Source organism: Pezoporus occidentalis, unplaced genomic scaffold (genome assembly GCF_034315485.1).
Source record: "Pezoporus occidentalis ecotype Australia unplaced genomic scaffold, CSIRO_AGI_Poc_V1 ctg82, whole genome shotgun sequence".
Taxonomy (NCBI): domain Eukaryota; kingdom Metazoa; phylum Chordata; class Aves; order Psittaciformes; family Psittacidae; genus Pezoporus; species Pezoporus occidentalis.
This window is the reverse complement of record NW_026916181.1, coordinates 595,419-618,047: the sequence shown is the minus strand read 5'-3', so window position 1 is coordinate 618,047 and position 22,629 is coordinate 595,419. Positions and strand designations below refer to the sequence as shown.

The window sequence follows — 22,629 nt, the reverse complement described above, 5'->3', positions numbered from 1 at the left end:
CCATGCAGGTGTATAGAGCATACATCCACACACCCTGAAGCCCCTTTTTGCTCAGAAGGGCTCATACTTACTACAAACAGAAGACAATCGCTACTCAGACCTCACCAGCCTTCAGACTTTGAGTCAGCTGCCATTAAGCCAGCAGAAAATCTACACATATTTCCAAATGACTAATGGAAAGACTGGGTGCACAGGCCCCAGAAAGCAACACTTCTGCTGCCACATGATGATTCCCCGTTGACAGCTATTAAGCTATCGGTTACCCATTTCAGAGTTGTAATTTTTAACCAGCATGTTGTGCAATACTAACCCTTCACTAAATCAAATTTACATGACAAAAATGACACTCCCTTTTCCTTGCTCTTAGTTAAAAGAAATGCAAATCAGCCTTTTCATCATTCTGATCAACGCCAACAGCAGTTGAACTGGCTTCGCCCAAGCTACTCTTGCATTTATTTTAAAAAGTGGTGTTTTATTACCACTCTTCCAGTTCTTTGGAATTTATCCAGTATTCTGAAAAGATTTACATCAAAACGCAGCAGGCCAGCAACCTCTTTGGCTGATTATTTTATGATTCCTAGGTGCAAATTACCTACAACTGCTGATTTTAAGTGTTTTCGCTAGCTGACTAATATCTTCTCATCACCGCTGGTCTGGAAGGCAGCTCATCATTCCCATATGACACAAGTGTGTCACTTAACTCCTTCCCAAATACACTTTGTAAACTGAAGGTTGTATTTGTTTCCTTCTTTTCTCTCCACTGTCTTTTAAAACTCTTGTCTGAAGAAGGCCACCCTTTAATCAAGGTTGCCCTTTACCCAACATTACAATAACCAAATTGCCATGTTTCAGTATATGCCTAAATCTTCCAACTCACTTTTCCATTCCTCCCCAGCTTTAGCAGAGCTGCTCTTTTGAATCCCCCAGGCTACTCAGCTGGCCCTGCATGACTGTATTAAATGCAACCCAGCCACAGCTAGCCATCCCCTGGCAACCCCTAAAGTCAACAAAATGACCTGACAGCTTCTCCTCTTCCCAGGAACTAATACCAACTTATTTTCCTTGGGGATTGACCAGAATACTAAAGATCTCCTTATCTTCCATTTAAAGCTTAGAGGATGGTCACATTACCAGTCAAGTGCTTCTTTGGCACAAATAACTGTCTCTTTCTGAGGAGTTAAAGAGAGGTCAGTGCTGGAACAAAACAAGTTTGATCTCTCCAGCTACTCTCTGACAGCTGAGCTGTAGCTGCTCCTATCCCCACTTACTGGCTGCCGAGAGCCAGCCACGGGGAGCCCATGCAAGGCGAAGTATTAGTGTTCAAAAAGATCAGCCCATACAACAGCCTGTCCTCATGTATCTGACAACTGGGAAGCTCCCAGGTCATACAGTCTGATTTTCTGCACAACAAGCAGGCAGCTTCATCCAGGTAACGAGCATTCACCCTGTTTGGTGGTTACGTTCACCATTTCCCTCAGCATTCCTTTGTTCTGACGCATACGTGGCAATCAGATCAGCTACGAGGTGAGGCCAGAGTCACGGTTCCTTGGTCCGAGCATGGCACGTACTAGTACTTTTTGCTTCCCACTTGGCCAGGATTTAAGCTTAGATGTCCTTGACATCTGGCAAGGCACTGCTGTGCAGCCCTGCTCTCACCTCACTGCTCTTTCAAGATGTTTAATGCCAGAATGCAAAAAGCTGTAGCACAAAATGTCACCAAGTAGCTAAAGGTTTCTATTAGCAATAAAGCATGTTTTTAAACCAACAGTTTAAATTCTCTAAATAGCCAACAAAAGGACCTCATAATCAGGTTTCACAGCAAAAAGTTCTGAACATAAAAACATCATTAAAGTATACTCAGTACCCGAAATCCACTGATATTTTTCAAAAGCTGTTTGGAATCCATTTACTCATAGCATCCCTTGTGGTAATTGTATAAAAACATGATTTTTTAAGAGCCGGAACTTCTGCGTCCCTGCTGCTTATTCCTTATTGAAGCCCTAATCCTGGTTCACTCATAGCTGGTTACTATGGAAATGGTTAAATCAGAGCCTGAACAGCGTGACTTCCCATGAGGAACAAACACAAGGAACAAAACCGCCCCTGAAAAATCAAGCACCTTGGTTTATGTCCATGCCACCAAAAAATAACCTCACATTTCCAAAAGGAAAGGTATTTTTAACACTATCTTTTTTTTTTTTTTAATAGTTGGGGTTTTTATATAATAAACAAGCACAACTATTTCTTTCCTTCAAATAACCCAAAATGACGCCAAGTGGTTGCGGTTTCCTGTTTTAAATACCTATTATCATGATTTCAGAACCTGAAAACGTCGCAAGCACTGCTCTTACACAGCAAAGATGAGAATGTTACTGGCAGCAAGTTGCTGTCCCCCAGTGAAATTAGTGACACAGATACTTCCCTGAGGTCAGCGCCTCACTCTTCAGGGAAGACAATGTATATGTGAAAATACATGAGTTTCTACTAAACACAGAAAGTTTGAGGGAGAGGAAATAGGAGCTTTTGAGCAGAACAAACAAGACATCTCAAAGCCAGAATACTTTAGGCAACAAAGAGCTGGAAAAGCCATGAATAAGCTTCTCCATCCCAATATAGTAGAAACATCACTAATCCCTTTACATGTAGGGCATTGTCAAAGCAAAATCCAAGCTGCACAGAACACAAACACTGGGGGCTGGGGACAGAACCCCTGAGCTCACATAGTCCATAGGTTCCCTCTAAGAGCTTTGCCCAACACACTACAGAAGAACACCACTTTACACCAAATTTCCTTGGCATCACCCATTTTGGACAATTTCTTACCATTCTTTTCCAGGCCCTGAATAAGTTTAAGATTACATTTCACCCTCCATCCTCACCCTGGTATTTCTCATGACACTGATTCAATTGGGTCACTGCAGTTCATACTGGCACAGGATGCTGCTGCTCCAACACTGTTACCAATTCTTTTAACAACTGGTATATGCATGTGCTGGTGTTGCCTGCTTTAGGTGGCTATTAGAGGTGCCCTGCCACTAACCTCAAATCCAGTGTGAATAATGAGTCTTGTCCCAACCCTTGTGCCCAGCATCTCCCGTAAATCCTCCTTATTAGTCCAAAATGTTAATTCAGGGCTTTCCTTCAAACTCACCCTCTGCAGTGAAGCCGCAGCCGTGGCTGTCAAAACACTCCATGCTGCTAAGAAATACCATAACCCTTCACTGGGAAGCAGCAGGGAGACTGTGCCGGCAGGGAAACGCTGACATGGTGAGAGAGAATGGACAGAGCTGCTGATTTGAAAAAGCACCTAATAATTAACATTTGGGAGGTAAAGTGCTGCTTTTCTGAAGTCTGAGTCTGAAGTTGCTTCTCCAAAGGAAATATGCACAAGCAAAGCTGCTGCCTTAAATGGAGCAAATGCACACAAGAGACTAGCTCCTAATCTGCAAAGATGCATGACCAGCAGCAGGTCGAGGGAGGAGATTCTCCCCTTCTACTACACGATGGTGAGACTCCCCCTGCAGTCCTGTGTCCAGTTCTGGGGCTTGGAGGGCTGGGGCATCTCTGCTATGGAGACAGGCTGGAGAAGAGAAGGCTCCAGGGACACCTTAGAGCAGCTTCTAGTGCCTAAAGGGGCCAGCAAGAAAGATGGAGAGGGGCTTTTGACAAGGGCAGGTAGGGACAGGACAAGGGGGAATGGCTTTAAACTGACAGAGGGGAGATTTAGATGAGATCTGAGGAAGAAATTCTTCCTTGTGAGGGTGGTGAGGCCCTGGCACAGGTTGCCCAGAGAAGCTGTGGCTGCCCCATCCCTGGCAGTGTTCAAGGCCAGGTTGGACGGGGCTTGGAGCAACCTGATCTAGTGGAAGGTGTCCCTGCCTCTGGTAGGGGGCTGGAACTGGATGAGCTTTGAGGTCCCTTCTTACACAAACCATTCCAGGATTCTATGACTATCCATCCTTGAAATGGCAGTACAAATGTGCTTGAAGATGGGCAGTAAAGTGTCACCCCTCAGCACCCACTAAAACCACTACTGTTAGCAGCAATGGAAAATTCTGGGGGGTTTGCAGGCTGCGGTCAGAGCACTGACACTTCTGAGAAGGTACAGCCAGCCCTCCTGCAAAAGTGGCTCTGGCAGCAGGCAGAGCAGACCATTACAGCTTGTTCTCCCAACAACAAAACTCCTTTATTTGAATTTGACAGGTTAATGTGCTTGCAAGAGTCATCCCATCCTCCAGTACAAGCTGTTGATTTAGTGGACACAACACTCGGGAATCGGCTGATTCTCTACCAAAAAAGGGGGTTTAACTCAAGAATGAATTCTGTTTGTGCCAGAGAAACAGCGTGCCTGTTTTAACTCCCATCATATCTTCGCTAAGTCACATAACTCTCTTCTACTATCCAGGAAAAAATAAAACACAGCTTTATAAAAAAAAACACCTGTTAGTCATATTCAAGCTGAGCAGCCACCACTGCAGACAGGGACAATGTTCCACTTATGTTCTTGTTCTCCTCTGGGGTGGGAGGGAAGAGAGGGCAGCCTGGCTTGGCTGGATTTCGGAAGCCTTTCAGCGAGTTAATATGTCACTCCTGTGGCTCTCAGATAAAAGCAGAAAAAAACCCAAATGCTACACATGGCCAGTTTCATTTCTCTGAGGGAGGAAAAAAAAAAAGAGAAAAATTACAACCAGGTTGGCGCTTACACACCAGGACATTGCTGAAAGGTTAACGGTTTACTGCAGCCAACAAGCTCCACACTTGAATCCTCCCCATACCATATTCATATATATATATATATATATATATATATATGTGTGTGTGTGTGTATATATATATATATATAAAGTTAGATAAACTACTGAGAGATTCTCAAATGTAAATCACAGCTTCACATGCACCAATTACGCAGCGCTGCTTGGACACCAGGCAAACCCAACTCAACTGCATTTTTGGAGCTGATGATTAACCTATTTTCTGGAGGTCTCTTTTTCCTATTCATAAATTAAACAAACAAGCCCGCTGAAAAGCAATGCCAGCCAACCGTAACAGCACGGCTGCTGCTCTCCAGCTACAGGCCGTGGATTTCAGCATCTTTGTGGGCAACATGGACAGTGGGATTGAGCATCCTCAGCAAGTCCATTGATAACACTGAGCTGTGTGGTGCAGCCAACAGCCTGGAGGGAAGGAATGCCATCCAGAGGGACCTGGACAGGCTGCAGAGGTGGGACAGTGCAAACCTTCTGAAGTTCAACACGGCAAGTGCAAGGTTGTGCACATGGGTCAGGGTAATCCCAAGCACAAATACAGGCTGGGGGAGACTGGATTGAGGAGAGCAGCCCTGAGGAGGACTTGGGGATGTTGGTCCATGAGAAACTCCACATGACCCAGTACTGTGCGCTTCCAGCCCAGAAACCAACTGTGTCCCTTCCAAACCAAACTATTCTAGGATTCTCTGATCATCTGTTGCTTTCTTGCATTCCACTTTGTTCTCCCAGGCAGAAAGATGCTGGGGAAACCTGTGTACTGATGGAGATCACCAAGCCCATCCAGTCTTCATGAGTATTTTAAGTTATTTGCTTGGAGGTTACAAGGGAAAAAAACTTCACAAATAAATTCCTCTACAACTAACAGCAACCTTATGTTCATGTAGCAAACAAGTGGCCCAGCAGCACACAGCCATTCATTCGGGTTTTTTACAACACACATTATTTCAGCAACGAGATTTTAATTTCCCCATCGTGAAACTGGGATGGTTTGAAACCACCGGAGAGGGATGCTGCGAGGCTAACTGAACACACAGGCTTGGCAAATAGCTCAACAGTTTCACAGATGGTGCAACTACAGTCCACACCAAAGTGACTGGGCGTCACTGGGAGAGGTGGCATTAACAACTGCAGTTTCTTTTCCGCGATTCACCCAAGGTTATGGCCACAGGGGACTTCAAGACATGCACCCAACCAGCCAAGAACAAAAGCCTTGATTGAAAAACAAAATAGTTTCTCTCAGAAACAGACACAAATCCTCCTTTGTACCCTTCCTTCTCCATATGCTGCAATCCTCCACTGGGCTGTGGTGGATCATAGAATCATTCAGGTTGGAAAAGACCATTGAGATCACTGAGTCTAACCGTTAAGTAGCACTGCCAAGGCCACCACTAAACCACGACACTAAGTGCCACATCTACACGTCTTTTAAATACCACCAGGACTGGTGACTCCACCACTTCCCTGGGCAGCCTGTTCCAATGCTTGACAACCCTTTAGTGAAGACTTATTTTCCTAATATCCAATCTAAACCTCCCCTGCTGCAACTTGAGGCCATTTCCTCTTGTACTATCCCCTCTTACTTGGGAGAAGAGACCAACTGCCCCTAGCTACAATCTCCTTTTAGATACTGCAGAGAGTGATAAGGTCCCCCCGGAGCCTTCTCTTCTTCCTGGCCAAAATACCTCAGTTCCCTCAGCCACTCCTCCCAAGACTTGTGCTCCAGATCTTTCACCAGCTTCTTCCTCTTCTTTGGGTACACTCCAGCCCCTTAATGTCTTTCTTACAGTTTGGGGCCCAAAACTGAACACAGTATTCAAAGTGTGGCCTCACCAGTGCTGAGTACAGCAGGGCAGTCACTAACCTAGTCCTGCTGGCCACTTTATTTTGGATTTAAAAACCATTTCTCTCCTTCTGATGGCAGGAGAGGGGCAGCACCAAGCCACCTACATCCACCCAAAGCACCTACAGAGCTTCAGTTAACATTTCAGCATTGGGTTGAAAATTCAGCTCGGGGACTAACATTTTTCAGCTAAGGACAAGTATTTTCAAACTTTGTAACTTTAGCTCCCCAAATTGAGCAATAACAAAGATCTCTGCCTGGTGCTGGAACCCCAAGTCCTGACTTGCTTCAGACTCATTTCAGGGCAGAACAGCATTATTTCACTTTTGCAAAGCGCCTGAATCATACAGAAGAAGATGACAAAGTGCTCAAAAGCTGAGCTTTGCGTTATTTTTTCTGAAAAACACTAAATATGAGTCTCTATTTTAATTTTTTCTTTAAAGCCTCTGACAACCTTTATGAATGTTTAGTTGTTCATTCAGACATCAGCTGAGATGCTGAAACACCTGCAGCGTGGTAACAGCACACCAGCAACTCAGACAATGGACCCAACAGCGAACACAGCACTGACAAACAGCATGGAAATTTAGTATAAGTACCCAAAATGGAAAATGGGCTGAACAGAGGAAACCGCTAACAGGAGGCACCATTAAGGGCTCTTCAATAAGAGGTCACCAAGAAGCTCAGCTACTTGTCTCCTTGAGAAATTCCATAGTGCCATGGCCAGAACTGCTGCAGGTACCTCCAAGGAAAGAGCATTATGCTCCGAATGTTCACACAGTGGTGTCTCCCTTCATAAAGGGAAGTAGCAGTGCCTCACTGTATGAAGCAGAATGAGTTCAGACATAGAATCCTAAGATGGTTTGGGTTGGAAGGAAACTCAAAGCTCATCCAGTTCCAACCCCCTACCATGGGCAGGGACACCTCCCACTAGACCAGGCTCCTCCAAGCCCCTGTGTCCAACCTGGCCTTGAACACTGCCAGGGATGGGGCAGCCACAGCTTCTCTGGGCAACCTGTGCCAGGGCCTCACCACCCTCACAGGGAAGAACTTCTTCCTCACATCTCATCTCAATCTCCCCTCTGTCAGTTTAAAGCCATTCCCCCTTGTCCTGTCCCTACCTGCCCTTATCAAAAGCCCCTCTCCAGCTTTCTTGTTGGCCCCTTTAGGCACTGGAAGCTGCTCAGAGGTCTCCCCAGAGCCTTCTCTTCTCCAGGCTGAACAAGCCCAGTTCTCTCAGCCTGTCTCCATAGCAGAGGTGCTCCAGCCCTCAGAGCATCTTTGTGGCCTCTTCTGGACTCACTCAAACAGCTCTACATCCTTCTTATGTTCGGAGCCCCCGAACTGGACACAGGACAGCAGTACACGCTCACAGGATACACACCACAGCTCCAACAGACATGATGTCCCATAGTCAGGTCTAATTTCCACCTCTCTGGAAAAGCTCTAGGGCACGAAGGAGAGTAACATTGTGGGTAGAGGAAAGGAGCCCTGCACGCTCCCTCAGGAAAAAAAAAAAAAGAAAAAAGGCATAACACAGCTTTTGCCAGCCAGCCTTGTCTCCAAATTCCTCACACACCCACAACAAAGCAGAAATTAGATGGGAAAGAAGGAAGTCTCCTCTTCCACCTGCATCGAAGTGTGAGACTGCAAGAGGAATGGGCACAGAGGGACTCCCAGAATCAAGCGCAGCCTGATTAACACTCAAATCGTGCGGAACAAAATGTTTTACCCGTCCATCTGCTCAGCGCCTGTGCTGAGTAACCCTGACCTCACAACATTTGATGCATTTTGCTGACGAGGTTAATTATGTCATTCTCCAACTGCTGTCTTTTGGACAGGCGAGAGTTAGAGACTGTAAAGCTTTTGTGCCGCTGGTTACTAATTGCTGCTGGTCACAGGACAGGAGGGATTCCCCCAGCTCCCAGCAGCTCTGCAGGTCCCTACCTGACTCGTAGGAGGTTGGCAGCTTCCTGCTGCACTTTATCCATCAGAGTAACACAGATGGGTGCACTGAAGTAAAGCAAGTCTGGGGGACGCCAGCATCTCCCAAGGGTGAACAGAGCACTGCATCACAGAGAGTGCTTGCAGGTAAACCTGTTTAAAGTGCTTTTCAAATTCATTTAATCAAGCATTTAACTGATTTAATTGGAGGGGCTTTTGACAAGGGCATGTTGGGAAAGGATAAGGGGGAATGGCTTTAAAAGGACAGAGGGGAGATTTAGATGAGATGAGATGAGATGTGAGGAAGAAGTTCTTCCCTGTGAGGCTGGTGAGGCCCTGGCACAGGTTGCCCAGAGAAGCTGTGGCTGCCCCATCCCTGGCAGTGTTCAAGGCCAGGTTGGACACAGGGGCTTGGAGCAACCTGATCTAGTGGGAGGTGTCCCTGCCTCTGGCAGGGGGTTGGAACTAGATGAGCTTTAAGGTCCTTTTCAGCCCAAACCATTCCCTGATTCTATTATTATCCCGGATGCCTCTGTGCTAGCTCAATGTGCTATTACTCAAAATAATCCCATCACACTCCATTATTTATACCTGGGTGCTGATTGTCACAAGCTTAAAAATAAATACCTCTCACCTAGCCTCCCAGTCTGTCAGCCCCAGGCCTGGCCCCATGAGCAGCCTGCTTTTGGCTGGCCTGGCTGGCACTGCCATCCTGCTGCCTGTCCCATCCAAGGTGATCATGTCAGAGCCCTGCTGCATCTTCATCCTCCGTCCATCTCCACCAGCCACACCTTCCCATTGCCAGCGCTCACCTCGCCCCATAGGAAACCACTTCAAGGACTCACTCTCCCACAAAAATTAAACCAAACCAACCAAACAAAAGGGGAAAGAAGTAAAATAAAAGCCAGTTAGCTTCCTGAACCAGTTCATGGCAGGGTCACATGCATGCCAGTGCAGGCAGCTACAGACAGGATGCGGCCACAGTAGAATCCACTCAGATGGGTGCAAAACGTTGTTCAACTCCGGCCTATCGCCACAGGCTCACACATACACAAAAGCCAGTGCTTAAACCAAAGTCTGGCCACCCTTCTCCCACCCCTCCTGTTCACAAGGCCTCCCTGTGAACCAGGAACTGAAGCAGAGAGAAACCAAGTGCTTCCTTTTTCCTGCTGGGTTCATTGTAACCTGGCTGGGTTTATTTTAACCTCAGCTCACCAGAGGAGGGGCGGAGAGAGCAGCAAAAGCAGGATCACTGTCTTCCCTGGTAGTGCAGGCTTATGTCTGTGTGGCAGCATCTTGGGAACTACAGCTGAAGCAAAATACTTGTATTTATTTGGCTCCCTTGCATAAAACCTGTCAAAGCGCACATGGAGGAGACAGCTGTGACTGTCACTGTTTCCAGTGATTACAGCAGGGAGCTGTGAATGAGCAGACACTAATTCAAGCCTTGACTATAACCACCAAATGTGCACATCCTTAGAAGAAACAAAGAGACCCACCTTTCTACAGAAGCATGAACAGCTCCTCATTTCACAGAACTGTCATCAGCAATGCACAGCCGAAATGCGATTCACCTGAAACCTCCACTTTTAGCTCCCACCTTCTGTGTTGAGCAGAGCACTGGGTTAAGTAATGATATTCTGGCACTCCTCTACCACCGTATTTTCCAGCCTTTCCCCTTCCTAACCACATAGTCACAAAAGGTTTCCAGAGCTTAAAGAAAACAGAAAACAAAACACGTATTTCACACAATTGGCTTCCAAGCCAAAGCAGCCCACAAGACAAAGTGAGTGCTTAAGAATATACCGCTCTTCGCACTTTATTGTCAACATTTCCCTATGGGTACCAATCAAGCAACACACCAGAGCTGGGACCTCACTACAGGTATCAAGAAACACCCGCATCTCCAGCAAACTCTGGATCCAAATTAACATCCCAGTCCCCTTGATCCCATCTTCCCCACCACCACAGATCCTGCCATACACCAACACAGCTCTGGAGAACCTTCTTGTTTCAAAGTCAACAATGGTGTGGTACCAGAGAAAAGAGTCTCAAGGAACCTTTCACAAGGTTTGATGATCAACTGCTCCTGGCTGCCCACTGAGCGCCTCTTTATGTGTCACTGATGGGAGCACAATCATTTTGTCTGCAGGCTTCCATCTCCAGCCACTTGAGCAGCACTGTGATGGTTTATTACTTTCCTAATAAAGCCTGAATAGGAATGAAGCCTTTGTAGCTCTAAAGTGTGTGTTTTATTCTCGCTGCAATAACTTTAATGCGGTCTGTTTCCACAGCAACTGTTTTCTCAGCCACTTGGTACTCTGCTTTCAGGAACGCAAGGCTGGTTTGCTCCACCAAGATAAAAAACAAGCAGAAAAGAACAAAACTGAGGGCAGCAGCAAGCCAAACTGCCAGGCCACACACCGGTCAGTCTTCAACAGGAAAGACGTTTCGGTCAGAGTCCAGCAGTGTTTGCAGACTGACTGATTCTTCGAGACAGCCTGGAAAACCTGACAGAAAGGCTCCTTATCCACAGCGGTGGCAGGAAAACACAGCACAAAGCTGCACTGCAAAGGAAACAAGCAGCTCTGTGCCCTTCCTCCCCCACCTACCTCTCTCTTGCCAGCACAGGCAGGCGTGGAGGAGCAGGGAAGCGATCTGGCTGCAAAGTGAAAGCAACATTAAACAAAAGCTTGGGCTGCAGCCAAAGCCATTTTTTCCCCCCCAATGCAATGCATGATACAGCCACAAAAGCTTTAGCGCCGGTGTAGGGATGCAGAGCGAAGGAGCAGGTGGGAGACCCTTCCTTGCCACACAAACACAGCTCAACGGATGTACAAGCCTCAGAGGTTCCTGCTTTTTTGGCCTCATTCAGGGCTTTTTGGCCAGCAAAGCATGAGAAACAGCTATACAGCTATTACACTTGTTAGGTTATTGCATTATGAAGGCTCAGTGCAGAGAAAGGCATCTTCCCTGCTGAGCTGAGTCCCCACATCAGCAGCTGCCTCCCACCTGATGATCTTGGTTTTGCTGACAGACACTTTTGGAAAATGAGCAGCATCCCCTTGAACCTCTGGATAGTCTGTTTTAAAAGAAGAGGAGAACCTAGGTCTTCCACTGGGAGATTACCTAGTAGTGGATCCTGTTATTCAGCTGCAGCAATCAAATGCTGTCCCAGAATTTAAGAGCAGCAAAGCCAAGTGCAAAAGGACAAAGAAAGCCTGTACATACAGAACACAGCTGCACGATAAGGTCTGTCTATGAGTGTAAATGCTAAATACTACCTCAGCGAGGACTTTTTCCATACAACTGTTCCTAAGTGACAGGAAAAAGTATTACACCACCCACTTCACAAATGAAGAAAGGGAAGGAAGGCTGCAAGGACAGAGAAGGTGGAATCTTAATGCAGGAACTCATAACAGATATAGATACACATGTACATGCTCTTTATTATATGGGCAATACATGCCTACAACAAGCCTTTCCACAGAAGCCAACAGCACAACCATCTGCTCATCTCCCTTGGAAATTCAAATGCTACAGACAAAGGATGCTTATTAAGCCACTTTATACTTCACGGTGCTGGTTTCGTGGTATTTCAAAGCAGAGGTCTCATTATTTGGATTATTTATTGTTCTCTGGTATTATTTTTTTTATACCTAAATGCAACTGAACATTTTTTGAGAGCTCTCCTTAAGCTATTCTGACAGAGAACCTGAGCAAGCAGAAACAAGGCATCCACTTTTTGCTTCTTTTTAGGCACCTCTATCACCTTGGCACAAAATCCCCAGCAGTCCCAAGCACCCAGATTTTTACAGCACGGGCCAGGGCCAAATATCAGTTTCTCCGCAAACTCACAGGCACTCCTGTTGTTCACCTCTGTGCCTTGTTTCACACGAAGCAGTACGAACAACAGGAAGCTGCCACATAATCAGCACAAAGCTAGCTGCATCCCAAGAGATGCAGGGAAGACAATAAAATTAAAGGAAGAGCAGCATGTCTTGTCATTAGGGCTGCACAAGCTCACACAAGCTGCATTAGCTGCAAGAAATGGGTGAAATTTGGGTGCTTACAGAATAGATTTTCTCATTTCAGCTTGTCCCTAACTTTTGGCAAACACCTTCTGGCTTTAGATGCTTCGCATCATCCTCACTACCAGCCTGGATCGCACATTCAAGGTGGTGTGTTGCCCTTCACTGCCTCTCATCATTCTACTAAAGGTCACTTGATTTTTGCTTATTAACAATATCCTTTGAAGCTGTCCTAAATTCTCTCAGGAATGGGTTTGCTGCTTAGATCAGCTTTGGATCCCCATTTCTGCACCACGTTTGCAGCTTAAGGAGCGTGCCTGAAAGTTCACACAGACGCTCCTTTTCCCTGTTGGCACTTGTATTTCAAATTACTTTCTTCCAGATGAAAATACATTACCCTTGAAAGGGTCATGCTTTACACTAGACGATCTGAGGAGTGGGATGATTTGCATTTGCTGTATTTATGGAACTGAGGGCAACAGGAAAACAAATGTCAAGCCCCAGTTAAAAAAAAAACAAAAAAAGACAAAAACCAAAAGGATGCCGGGAGTTGTCAAAGGAAACAGAACCAAATCTGAATAAAGGAAAAGCTTTTAAAAGCTTCAAAAATAGAATCTGAAAGGGAATCAAATGCTTACATGGGAGGAAAAGCTTCAAACTGACCTTTAACTACACTGTTCAACAAGCAGCACCTTGAATGGTATCACAATTTACAAAGCCGAAGAGCTCGGACCACACTAATGTTGCCTTCCCAGTAACAACCATCGTATGTTTCCTTCAATAAGAGATGCCAAGCAAAATTCCCGCAGGAACTGTTGTAGGTTCAGGCCTGCTCTCCTGTGGATTTGACTCCTGGGTATGTTCTCCAAGGTTTAATAAAACAGGAACCCCAATCAAAACGGTTTCCACAGTTCAACTTCACAGCAAATCTCCCAAATCGGTTCCTTAATAGCTCATAACAGCTGTGCTCACACTAAACCTTTCAGTAGGGTGTAAAAAAGAAAATCAGCTACCTTTGATACTCAAACACTTTTCCTGAAGCTTGGAAAGGCCTCATAGCTACAGAGTATCAGCCCTCCATCGCCCCAGCATGAAGCCAGTCAATGGGGCCAGCAGCTAGGAAGGAGAGACACAATCCCTCCAGCACCGCATCCTTGGAAAAACAAGGTTTTCTATTAAAAAATACAAAGCTACTCACAACAGGTAATTTAAAAAATGTAAAGAACAAGCAGTGATAGAGGCAAGCTTATCCATTTGAAGGCTAAATGAGATTTCCCCAATGGAGAGCTTACACACCATCTGTATCGCTACCGCAAGTCATACCTCCAGCTCTGCATTACCCTTCGGAGCAACTACTCATTCGGCACAAGCGCGTTATCAGCAACGGATGAAAAGAGGCTTCGTGTCAGTTATTATTTCCACAGAGCCCATCCTAAGGCCTCAGAAAAAAAGCAGCCCAGACAGCACAGCTGGGGCTACCGAGTGGTAGATTAAAGGAACTGAGGTTTTAGCACTGGCTAATTTGGGCTGAAAATGAGTGCTTAATCTTTATAGGTACAGGTGAAAAGAGAAAAATTATGTAAAAACCCTCTGTCCATTATAATGGCGATGCAGAAGTCACTCAAAATTAATGAGCATCAGGAAAAAAAAAAAAAAAAAAAATCAGATCTCAAACTTTCTGCTGGTTTCTCCTAGGAAAGCTAGCCCTCTGTTTACAAGATACACTCCTGACAGGGTTTATTATATTGCAGTGGTTCTGTACTGAAAGGAGGAAAACATCTGGCATGGTCTTTTCAAAGGTTTTTGCCTCCAAGTGCCAACTTCTGCTAGGCTGATCCATTGGCAGTCCGACAAGTGGCAACAGTCCCTGCTGGCAATGGCAAAAGCAATATGAAAAAGAGGGTCTGAGTTAAGCTAGTTCTGCCTACAGCATCTGCCTGTACAAGTCTTAGCCTAAGGAACAGCATCTCAAATATCTCTCTCAGCCTATCTCTATAGCAGAGGAGCAGAGGTGCTCCAGCATTTGGAACATCTTCGTGGCCTCCTCTGGGCTCACTCCAACAGCTCCACAGCCTTCTTGTATTGGAAGCCCTAGAGCTGGACAAAGGACTGCAGGGGGCAGGTCTCACAAGAGCACAGCAGAGAGATTCCCCTCCCTCAACCTGCTGGTCACACTGCTGGTGATGCAGCCCAGGACATGGTTGGCTTTCTGGGCTGCAGGTGCACACTGCTGGGTCACATATTGCATCTCAAGCTTCCCTCCCTTCTACTTAGTCAGTGCAATTTGCTTTACATCTCCCCACAGTTCACCCTTTCCCACTCTGAAATGCTTCCTTGCCATGTCAAGCACGCTAGCCCATCCTTCCTGCACTGCTGAGCCTCAGACAGAACAGAGCAGCCCATTAAAGAGCCAACCAAAACAAGAAAGGATTGCTCCACATGTCTTCCTAGCACCAAGTCGCTCCATCAGATGAGTCCAGCTCTGCAGCCTACCCTTCCATCTCCAGCCTGCTGCCATCCAAATCCTCCCTGCACGCATTGGCACTTCACTGCCTTTTTGTCTTTACATCAGCCACAAGCTGTATTATTGAAACAGGGAGAAACAAACTACCCTGAAACCCTAGAAACTGGCGGGGAAAGGTCAGAAGTGGATGCAAAGCTCCTCTCAACATTTTAACTGCATTCAGCATCTCACAGCCTTAGCCAGCACGCCTTCAACCTCTCTGCTTGCAGTCTTGCAAAGGTGAGTTTGGGAAATTTCCTCTGAAAACCATCCTCTCCCTTGTCATCCAAATTAACCCAGCAGTAATGTGCCATGGCCCTGTCACGCCATCGGCAGCCATGAAGTATTTCCTCTCATTTCAATAGCAGCCACACACAAGATTATTTCAATAGCTGCATCAAAGGAGCAGACCCAGGTTACAAGCAGCACCCGAGACAACAGCTCCTCTACTCAGATATCTATTGCTAAAAATAAGTAGCTGTGGAAAAAGTACTTAGCTCCTTGAAAGAAAGATAATGTACGTACTACTTTATTTCACTACTATTATACTTCTCTGGTGCTATCCAGAGGAAAACCTATCAAATCCTATACTAAATATACATACACCTATTTTTAACTAAAATAAAATTCGTCCCTAAATCATTTGTAGATGACACACACACACACTGCACGGGGATACATGAACCAACTAAAGAGCCTGTGACCTTTCCATCTCCCACCCTTTTTTATCAGAACAGTTTTCCTTATCACAGACGGATCCCCAAATCAGTTGAGCTTTTGCAGAGACCTCAATATTTTTAAGATGCAAGCTCCAATTTACAAGGTGTTTACAGCCGCATCAGAGGATGTGCCTGCTGGAAGAATTGACATTACATGGTGATTTTAACAGGATTTTTAGCAAGGTAAACTTCAGTACACACCACGGCCAAGCAAAGACTTCATCCAAGTCCAAACCAGGCAGATGGGAATGCATCAGTTTCAAGGGCAACCTGCAGACAAGCATTTCATAAATACATAAATACAAGTAACAGTTAATTATCAACTTGCTCAGCTGAAAGCTGTAGTTACGGAAATACAGCTTCCTGTGGATTAAGAAGAGGACTTGAAACAAAATTCCTGTTTCCAGATAGGAAGGGACAATGGCTTCTCTTACACCAGCCAGTGGGGATCAACAGAGCTATCTCATGACTTCTTATCTCAGACAAGGACTTCCTTACTGCTCCAAACACTGTTTTGGACTCAACCCTCCATTAAGCAGATAAATCTCCCCAAAAGCTTCAGTCCAATCTGTAGGAGAATGATTTTATAGTCAAGGTGGTGCAAGTGGTGTCAGCTTTTCACAGGAAATACCATGCTGCTGAGCACCTTATTTTAAGCCAGAAAACTGCAAATTGCCATTGAAACCTTGCACACGTCTCCATCCTGAAAATACCCATGGCTTTGCATATCTCACTGCTGGTCAAACTGCTCCAGCTTGCTCCAGCAAGCACTGGCAAGACCTCAGCGTGTGCAAACAGAGTCACCTCCAGCCAGGTACCTTCAAAAGGTTCAGGAGACCTTGCTCTCCCATTTTACATTAGACCTTAGGAAGAAGTTCTTCCCTGTGAGGGTGGTGAGGCCCTGGCACAGGTTGCCCAGAGAAGCTGTGGCTGCCCCATCCCTGGCAGTGCTCAGGGCCAGGCGCAATGGGGCTTGGAGCAACCTGATCTAATGGAAGGTGTCCCTGCCTGTGGCGCCGGGTTGGCACTGGATGAGCTTTAATGTCCTTTTCAACCCAAACCATTCTGGGATTCTATGTTTCTACTTCAAAGTGTATAGTTAGGTGACAGTCAGAAACTGTTAAACTAAAGACAATCGTGCTAAGCTGAAGCTTAAATTGGGTTAAAGGTTTTCTTCAACTAAAAAAAAAAATTAAGTCTTCCTGAGAAACACACACAGAACATTTTAATCTGATTTCCAGCATTAAGCAAGGGAAAAAAAAAAAAAAAAAAGAGAAGATAAGCAAGGCTTTACCACATGATACTGTGAGGACGAGCCTCAACACCGTCATGAGCATCAGCACAAGAGCCCTTGGGCACAGAGTGAGCTACGGACCAGTCCAGCCCTCACACAGCTTCTACTGCCCATACTCAAGTCATTTGCAAAATAAAAGCCATATGAAGAATCCCATTTTTTAGCTCTTAACCCCAATGCCTTCATTTTGGAGATGTCTGCACAGCCTGTCCCACTTCTCCCCACAGCAGGACCTAGGGAGCTAGAACTATTTGCTTCCTAAAACACACACAGAAAAACAACCTTAAACGTGAAAAGATCTATGTCACCGCAGGAGCTTTCATAAGGCTCCCTGCAAAAACTTGGTGGGGTTTTCCTGTTAATAAAAGGCAGCAATGAAAACATGAGCTAAGCACCAGTTTCATAAGCAACCAGCTTCAGAAACGCTTTTTTATATATTAGAAACTGGCAGAAAATATGCACAGCCACATTAAGAGACTATGGCACTTCCCTATGTGGCTCCTCTCCTCTGGCACAGCAGAAAGCTTACCTTCAAGGTTGCTCCCACATGACTTTCCAATGGCTTCCAGATAACAGGATCCTGTGTTGTTTTATTGGGGTTTTTATTTTTGTATTTCCTTTTTTTGGTTTCAGATTTTTGGGGGCATACAAAACAGGGAGATATGATCTTTCACAGAATCATAGAATGGCTTGGTTTGGAAAGGACCTTAATATCACCCAGTTCCAACCCCCTGCCACAGGCAGGGACACCTTCCACTAGACCAGGTTGCTCCAAGCCCTGTCCAACCTGGCCTCAAACACTGCCAGGGATGGGGCAGCCACAGTTTCTTTGGGCAACCTGTGCCAGGGACTCACCACCCTCACAGGGAAGAGCTTCTTCCCCAGATCTCATCTAAATCTCCCCTCTGTCAGTTTTAGCCCATTACCCCTTGTCCTATCACTACAGCCCTAATGAAGAATCCCTCTCTGGCATCCTTCTAGTCACCCTTGAGATACTGGAAGGCTGCTCAGAGGTCTCCCAGGACCCTTCTCTTCTCCAGGCTGAACAGCCCCAACTTTCTCAGCCTGCCTTCATATGGGAGGTGCTCCAGCCCATTTATCTTTGTGGCCTCTTCTGGACTCATTCCAACAGTTCCATGTCATTCATATATCAGGGACACCAGAGTTGGACACAGTACTGGAAGTGGGGTCTCATAAGAACAGAACAGAAGGGCAGGATGACCTCCTTCGACCTGCTGGTCATGATTCTTTTGAAGAAACTCAAAAGAAACTGTACTCACAGAAACTGTAAAAATGCCCAAAGGAAAAAGAAAAACAATATCCTGGCTGAGCCTGCATGGATCAGGCTTATCCCAAAGAAGTAAAAACATATTCAGATAATAGCCTGACACCCTGGTTGCTCAGAAGCATCATGTGAATGAAGCCTTAGGGGTCAGACATTTCAGCTCCATACTGGCAACTCCAAGACAAGCAGCCCTTTAGCTCTTCGGCCACTGCAGCAGCCCTCAGGGCTTGTAAGCTTAGTAAGCAACTACTGCAAGATATTTGGGGGAGGAAAAAAGAAGAGAGGAAAGCTTGCAAACCAAGATAACAGTTACACAATCCAAAACTGTATTTGTTTTGCCGGAACAGGAAGTAATATTCAATATGCCAACAAGTCAGTCTGCAATGTAATGTCTTGCTACTGAATGGCAATGTTATTTAAATTTAGGAAGGAAACAGCCTCTCTCATACTTACCTGATCCCTGACATTGCAAACTGTGCTGATGCCAAGGCTGTACACTGAGGTTGAGAGCCTACAGACTGTTCTAAGAATCTTTGTACAAGCAAGCAGTGACTGAAGTTTCTCAAATGTAAATTACACCCAGAAGTCAAACACTTTTTATTGAGTAAAAGCCCATTTGCTGTCAATCAATAAAAGGTGGCACGACAGGTCAGGTAAGCAAAGCAGAAAGCACAAGATCATCCTCTGCGTTTTTATGTGTCTGGGTATTAATTACCCCACGTTTCCTCACTGATTTGTGAAAAGATAAGCATCACCTTCCCAGGAAAACCGAGCATACAGCACAACTTGTAGAGAAGTCCTGAGCTGAAGGAGGCTCCTTGCTGCCTCTCCAGTACCTCCTCATCAAACAGAAACATAACTGGAAGTGCAGCAACTTCCCTCCTGCAAACCCCAGCAGCAGCTTTTCACAGCAGCAGGAGAGGATCCTCTCTTCTTCTCAACCATCATGCCCTCTGGCAGGGTTTGGGCTGTCACAGAAGACTTGGGAAAGACCTGACTGGCTAGCTGCTGACAGCAGCTGCAGGTGAAATCGCTCAGAAGGAAATCCAGCAACAGCTGGCAGACAGGTTGTAAAATGACATCTGAGCAATGAGACAACAGTATGTGTGCTGGGCAGAATCACCAGCAGCATGACCAGCAGGTCGAGTGAGGGGATTCTCCCTCTCTGCTCTGCTCTGGTGAGACCCCACATGCAGTCCTGCATCCAGCTCCGAGGCCTCCAACATGAGAAGGAAGTGGAGCTGTTGGAGCGAGCCCAGAGGAGGCCATGATGATGCTCTGAGGGCTGGAGCACCTCTGCTATGGAGACAGGCTGAGAGAGCTGGGCTTGTTCAGCCTGGAGAAGGCTCCTGTGGAAAGGTCTCACGTGAGACCAATAGAACTGGAAAAAGCAGACAAGCTTTTGACTGTTGAAGACAGGCTTGTGTAACCAAAGTGAGAACATGAGGGGGGGGGGGAACACGAAATAAATGCCAGTGCTGTAGACTCACAAGTGCCCACATCCTGATCCGCTCTCAGCAAAAGGGCATCGCAGCACTCACAGAGGCACCAGGAAAAGTCACCAAGATGATTCAGAGAGATTTGTGTACAAAGACAGACTTCACAGACCACAGCCTGGATCTGAAAGGGAGACCAAGCATGCTATAAACTCATAAACAAGAACATGGAGTGATTATTTTATTTCTCACAAGGGCTGTGTGAGAGAGCACCCAAGGCAACTTTCATTTAATGGGTTTTAAACCAAAGGAAGTAGTTTTGTCATTAAATGGTGGAACTCTGTCTCAGGAAGCTGCAAAAGCCAAGAGTAAAAATGGATCTAGAGAGGCTTCAACAAACTTACCAGGACAGGTCTACCGGGAGCTTTACCCTCAAAGGCGCAGCTCACTGGTACTGTGTGTGAGATGCTATTTGTGTTAAACAACAGAAGCATTAGCTTTCACAGGGACCATGTCAGAAAATCTCACCCCAAATTAAGAAAAAAAACCCTGCAGCAATAACGCAGACGAGAACAGCACTCCATGCATGAGTCCCTCCACAACATCTCACCCCTTCTCAATTTGCTAGATGGGACAGAAAATAAAGGGAAGAGCTTTTCTTTTAGGAGAAGCTTTTCTTTTCCATGTTTTTTTCTTCCCAGTAAGAGTCATCACGGGGCTGTATCCCACTCTCCCGCTTCATAAAGCTCAGTTCCCTGATTATAACGTACATCTCAAGAGAAGAAGCACAGCAGAACACACTTGGCCTGCTCACCAAACGGCTCCCTTTAGTGGCCCCAGGAGAAGGTCCCTCAGTGGAGGGAATGAACACCTTCCCACACTAGTAGACCATACTAAACTCGATCAACAAATTCCAGATATCATGGTGGAAGAGGAGCAGAGCTAGCGCCGCCCTACTAGCCCAAGAGGAGAACCAAGCAATGCCAGGATGTGCAGAGACACACTGGAGCATGGCCACCTTCCTCAGCAGACACTGCCAAGATATTAATGTCCAAGTTTGTCAAGTTTACTCCATCCCCAATTGAAAAAAATAAAATAAAAATTCCATTTTAATGTTCTGAGCTCAGCATCTGCAGAGGCAACAAGGACACCAGGGAAAACAACCACAGTATTTTGGGTGAGAATCCAAGCAATTGCAAAACTTTTCAGATAAATTCAACAACCGATCCCAGATATTCTGCCGTCAGCAGCACCTTCCGCAACACAAGGTTTACAATAACCACAGCGAATTCCCCCAGGGCTGAGCAAGGAGCCTGCCGCACCATTCACAGCACACACATCCAAGAAGAAAATCACCATTTATGGACCCTGGCTTTGGCAACACAGCCAGTTCCTCAGTATCCTCAGGCCTGCACTACAGGCAATGAGGTCTCAGCATCTTATGGATGAGAAATTGAAGGCCCAGAAAACACCAGAGAAATGTAACATGTTACTAGTTAACCCTGGGGTGAAGCTCTTTTCATCCTCACTACCAAACCGAGGTTGTGGCCTGGATGCCAGATGTGATGCAAACATAGTGAACTGGGGAGATAGCGTGGAAAAATCAAGTGGCTTAACCACACAATGGGAGAAGGGGTTAGCAAAGGCCAGGGATGGCAAAGGCATAACTCAGGCAAAGCCAGAGGAAGCCCGAGGACAGGCCATACAGGGTCATACAGAGCCCACACAAACCCCCAAGACAAGACCAAGGAGCGTCAGGATCATCACATAAATCCCAAGCCCCCTCCTCCAGCACTCACACCCTGCTTTTTCTGGCACTCCTCTCACCCCACATCCCCTTCCCCACAGCAGGGGACCCCCTCTAGCTCACTACTCTCCCCTCCTCCTCTCTCTGCCCCACAGCCTGCTCCCCATTGCTTCCTCACACATCCCACCAGACACCAGCCATCCTTCCCCCTTGGCCCCATAAACCCCCAGTGCTCCATAACCTGAACCCCTCGTTATGCCCAGCCTGGGGGCTCCAGACCCCTCAGCACCCCTGAACCACCCACCTACCCTCAGATGCTCCTGTCCCTGCCCAATCTTCCTCACACCTCTAAACTTAGTCTCCACACCCTCCGCCCCCCACATCACAAACAACTACAGACCCACTGGAGATCCTCTGAACCCCACATCCCTTCTCCCCCTCCCTCAAACCACCAAGCGCACCTCAGACCACACACACACACAGAGGCCCACTTCAGACCTTCCCACCCCACAAACCTCTCACCGCCACCCCCTCGCCGACCTGCAGCGTGCGCTGCCTCAGAGCCCGCAGCCTCTCCTGCCGCCGCCGCGCTTCCTCCTCCAGCCTCCCGAAGACCAGGTCCGCCGCATCCTCCTCCGCCTCCACACCACCGCCGGGCGCCGCCATCTTTCCCCTTCACCTTATGCTCCGTACAACCCGCAGCGCGCATGCGCCCATCGAGCGCCGAGCGCATCCCACCTACCGAGCGCCGAGCGCGTCGATCGCCGAGCCTCGGCTGTGGGGCGCAACGGGGGGGGGGTGTCACATAAAAGCATTAAAGATAAATGGGATTTAACAAATAAAAGGCAAAATAGTCCCAAATCACCCTCTTGTGACCTTGCTACGCTTATTCCCCCTCTCTCCTAGGGCGCGCAAGGCTCAATTGGGTTGATTGGAGGGCATGATTATTGGAAAGGGGTATTTTACATTTCCCGTCCCCCCTTTTACCTTCGGGAGGGAGAAGGTAAAAGGAGGGGTGCGAAAGGGTAACCCTCCCAGCATCAGGTACCTGGGGGGGGCCTTGT

At 46.7% G+C, this 22,629-nt stretch overlaps 1 protein-coding gene across 1 annotated transcript in view; it reads right to left on the bottom strand.

Moving 5' to 3' along the window:
• CCDC12 (coiled-coil domain containing 12) overlaps positions 1 to 22,502 on the bottom strand; it is a 46,188-nt gene extending 23,686 nt beyond the window's left edge. Inside the window, exon 1 of the mRNA XM_062603981.1 lies at positions 22,106 to 22,502. Within this exon, the coding sequence (XP_062459965.1) occupies positions 22,106 to 22,231 (126 nt within the window). The 5' untranslated portion in view covers positions 22,232 to 22,502. The remainder of the gene's footprint in view (positions 1 to 22,105) is intronic.
• Positions 22,503 to 22,629: the final 127 nt, after the last annotated feature.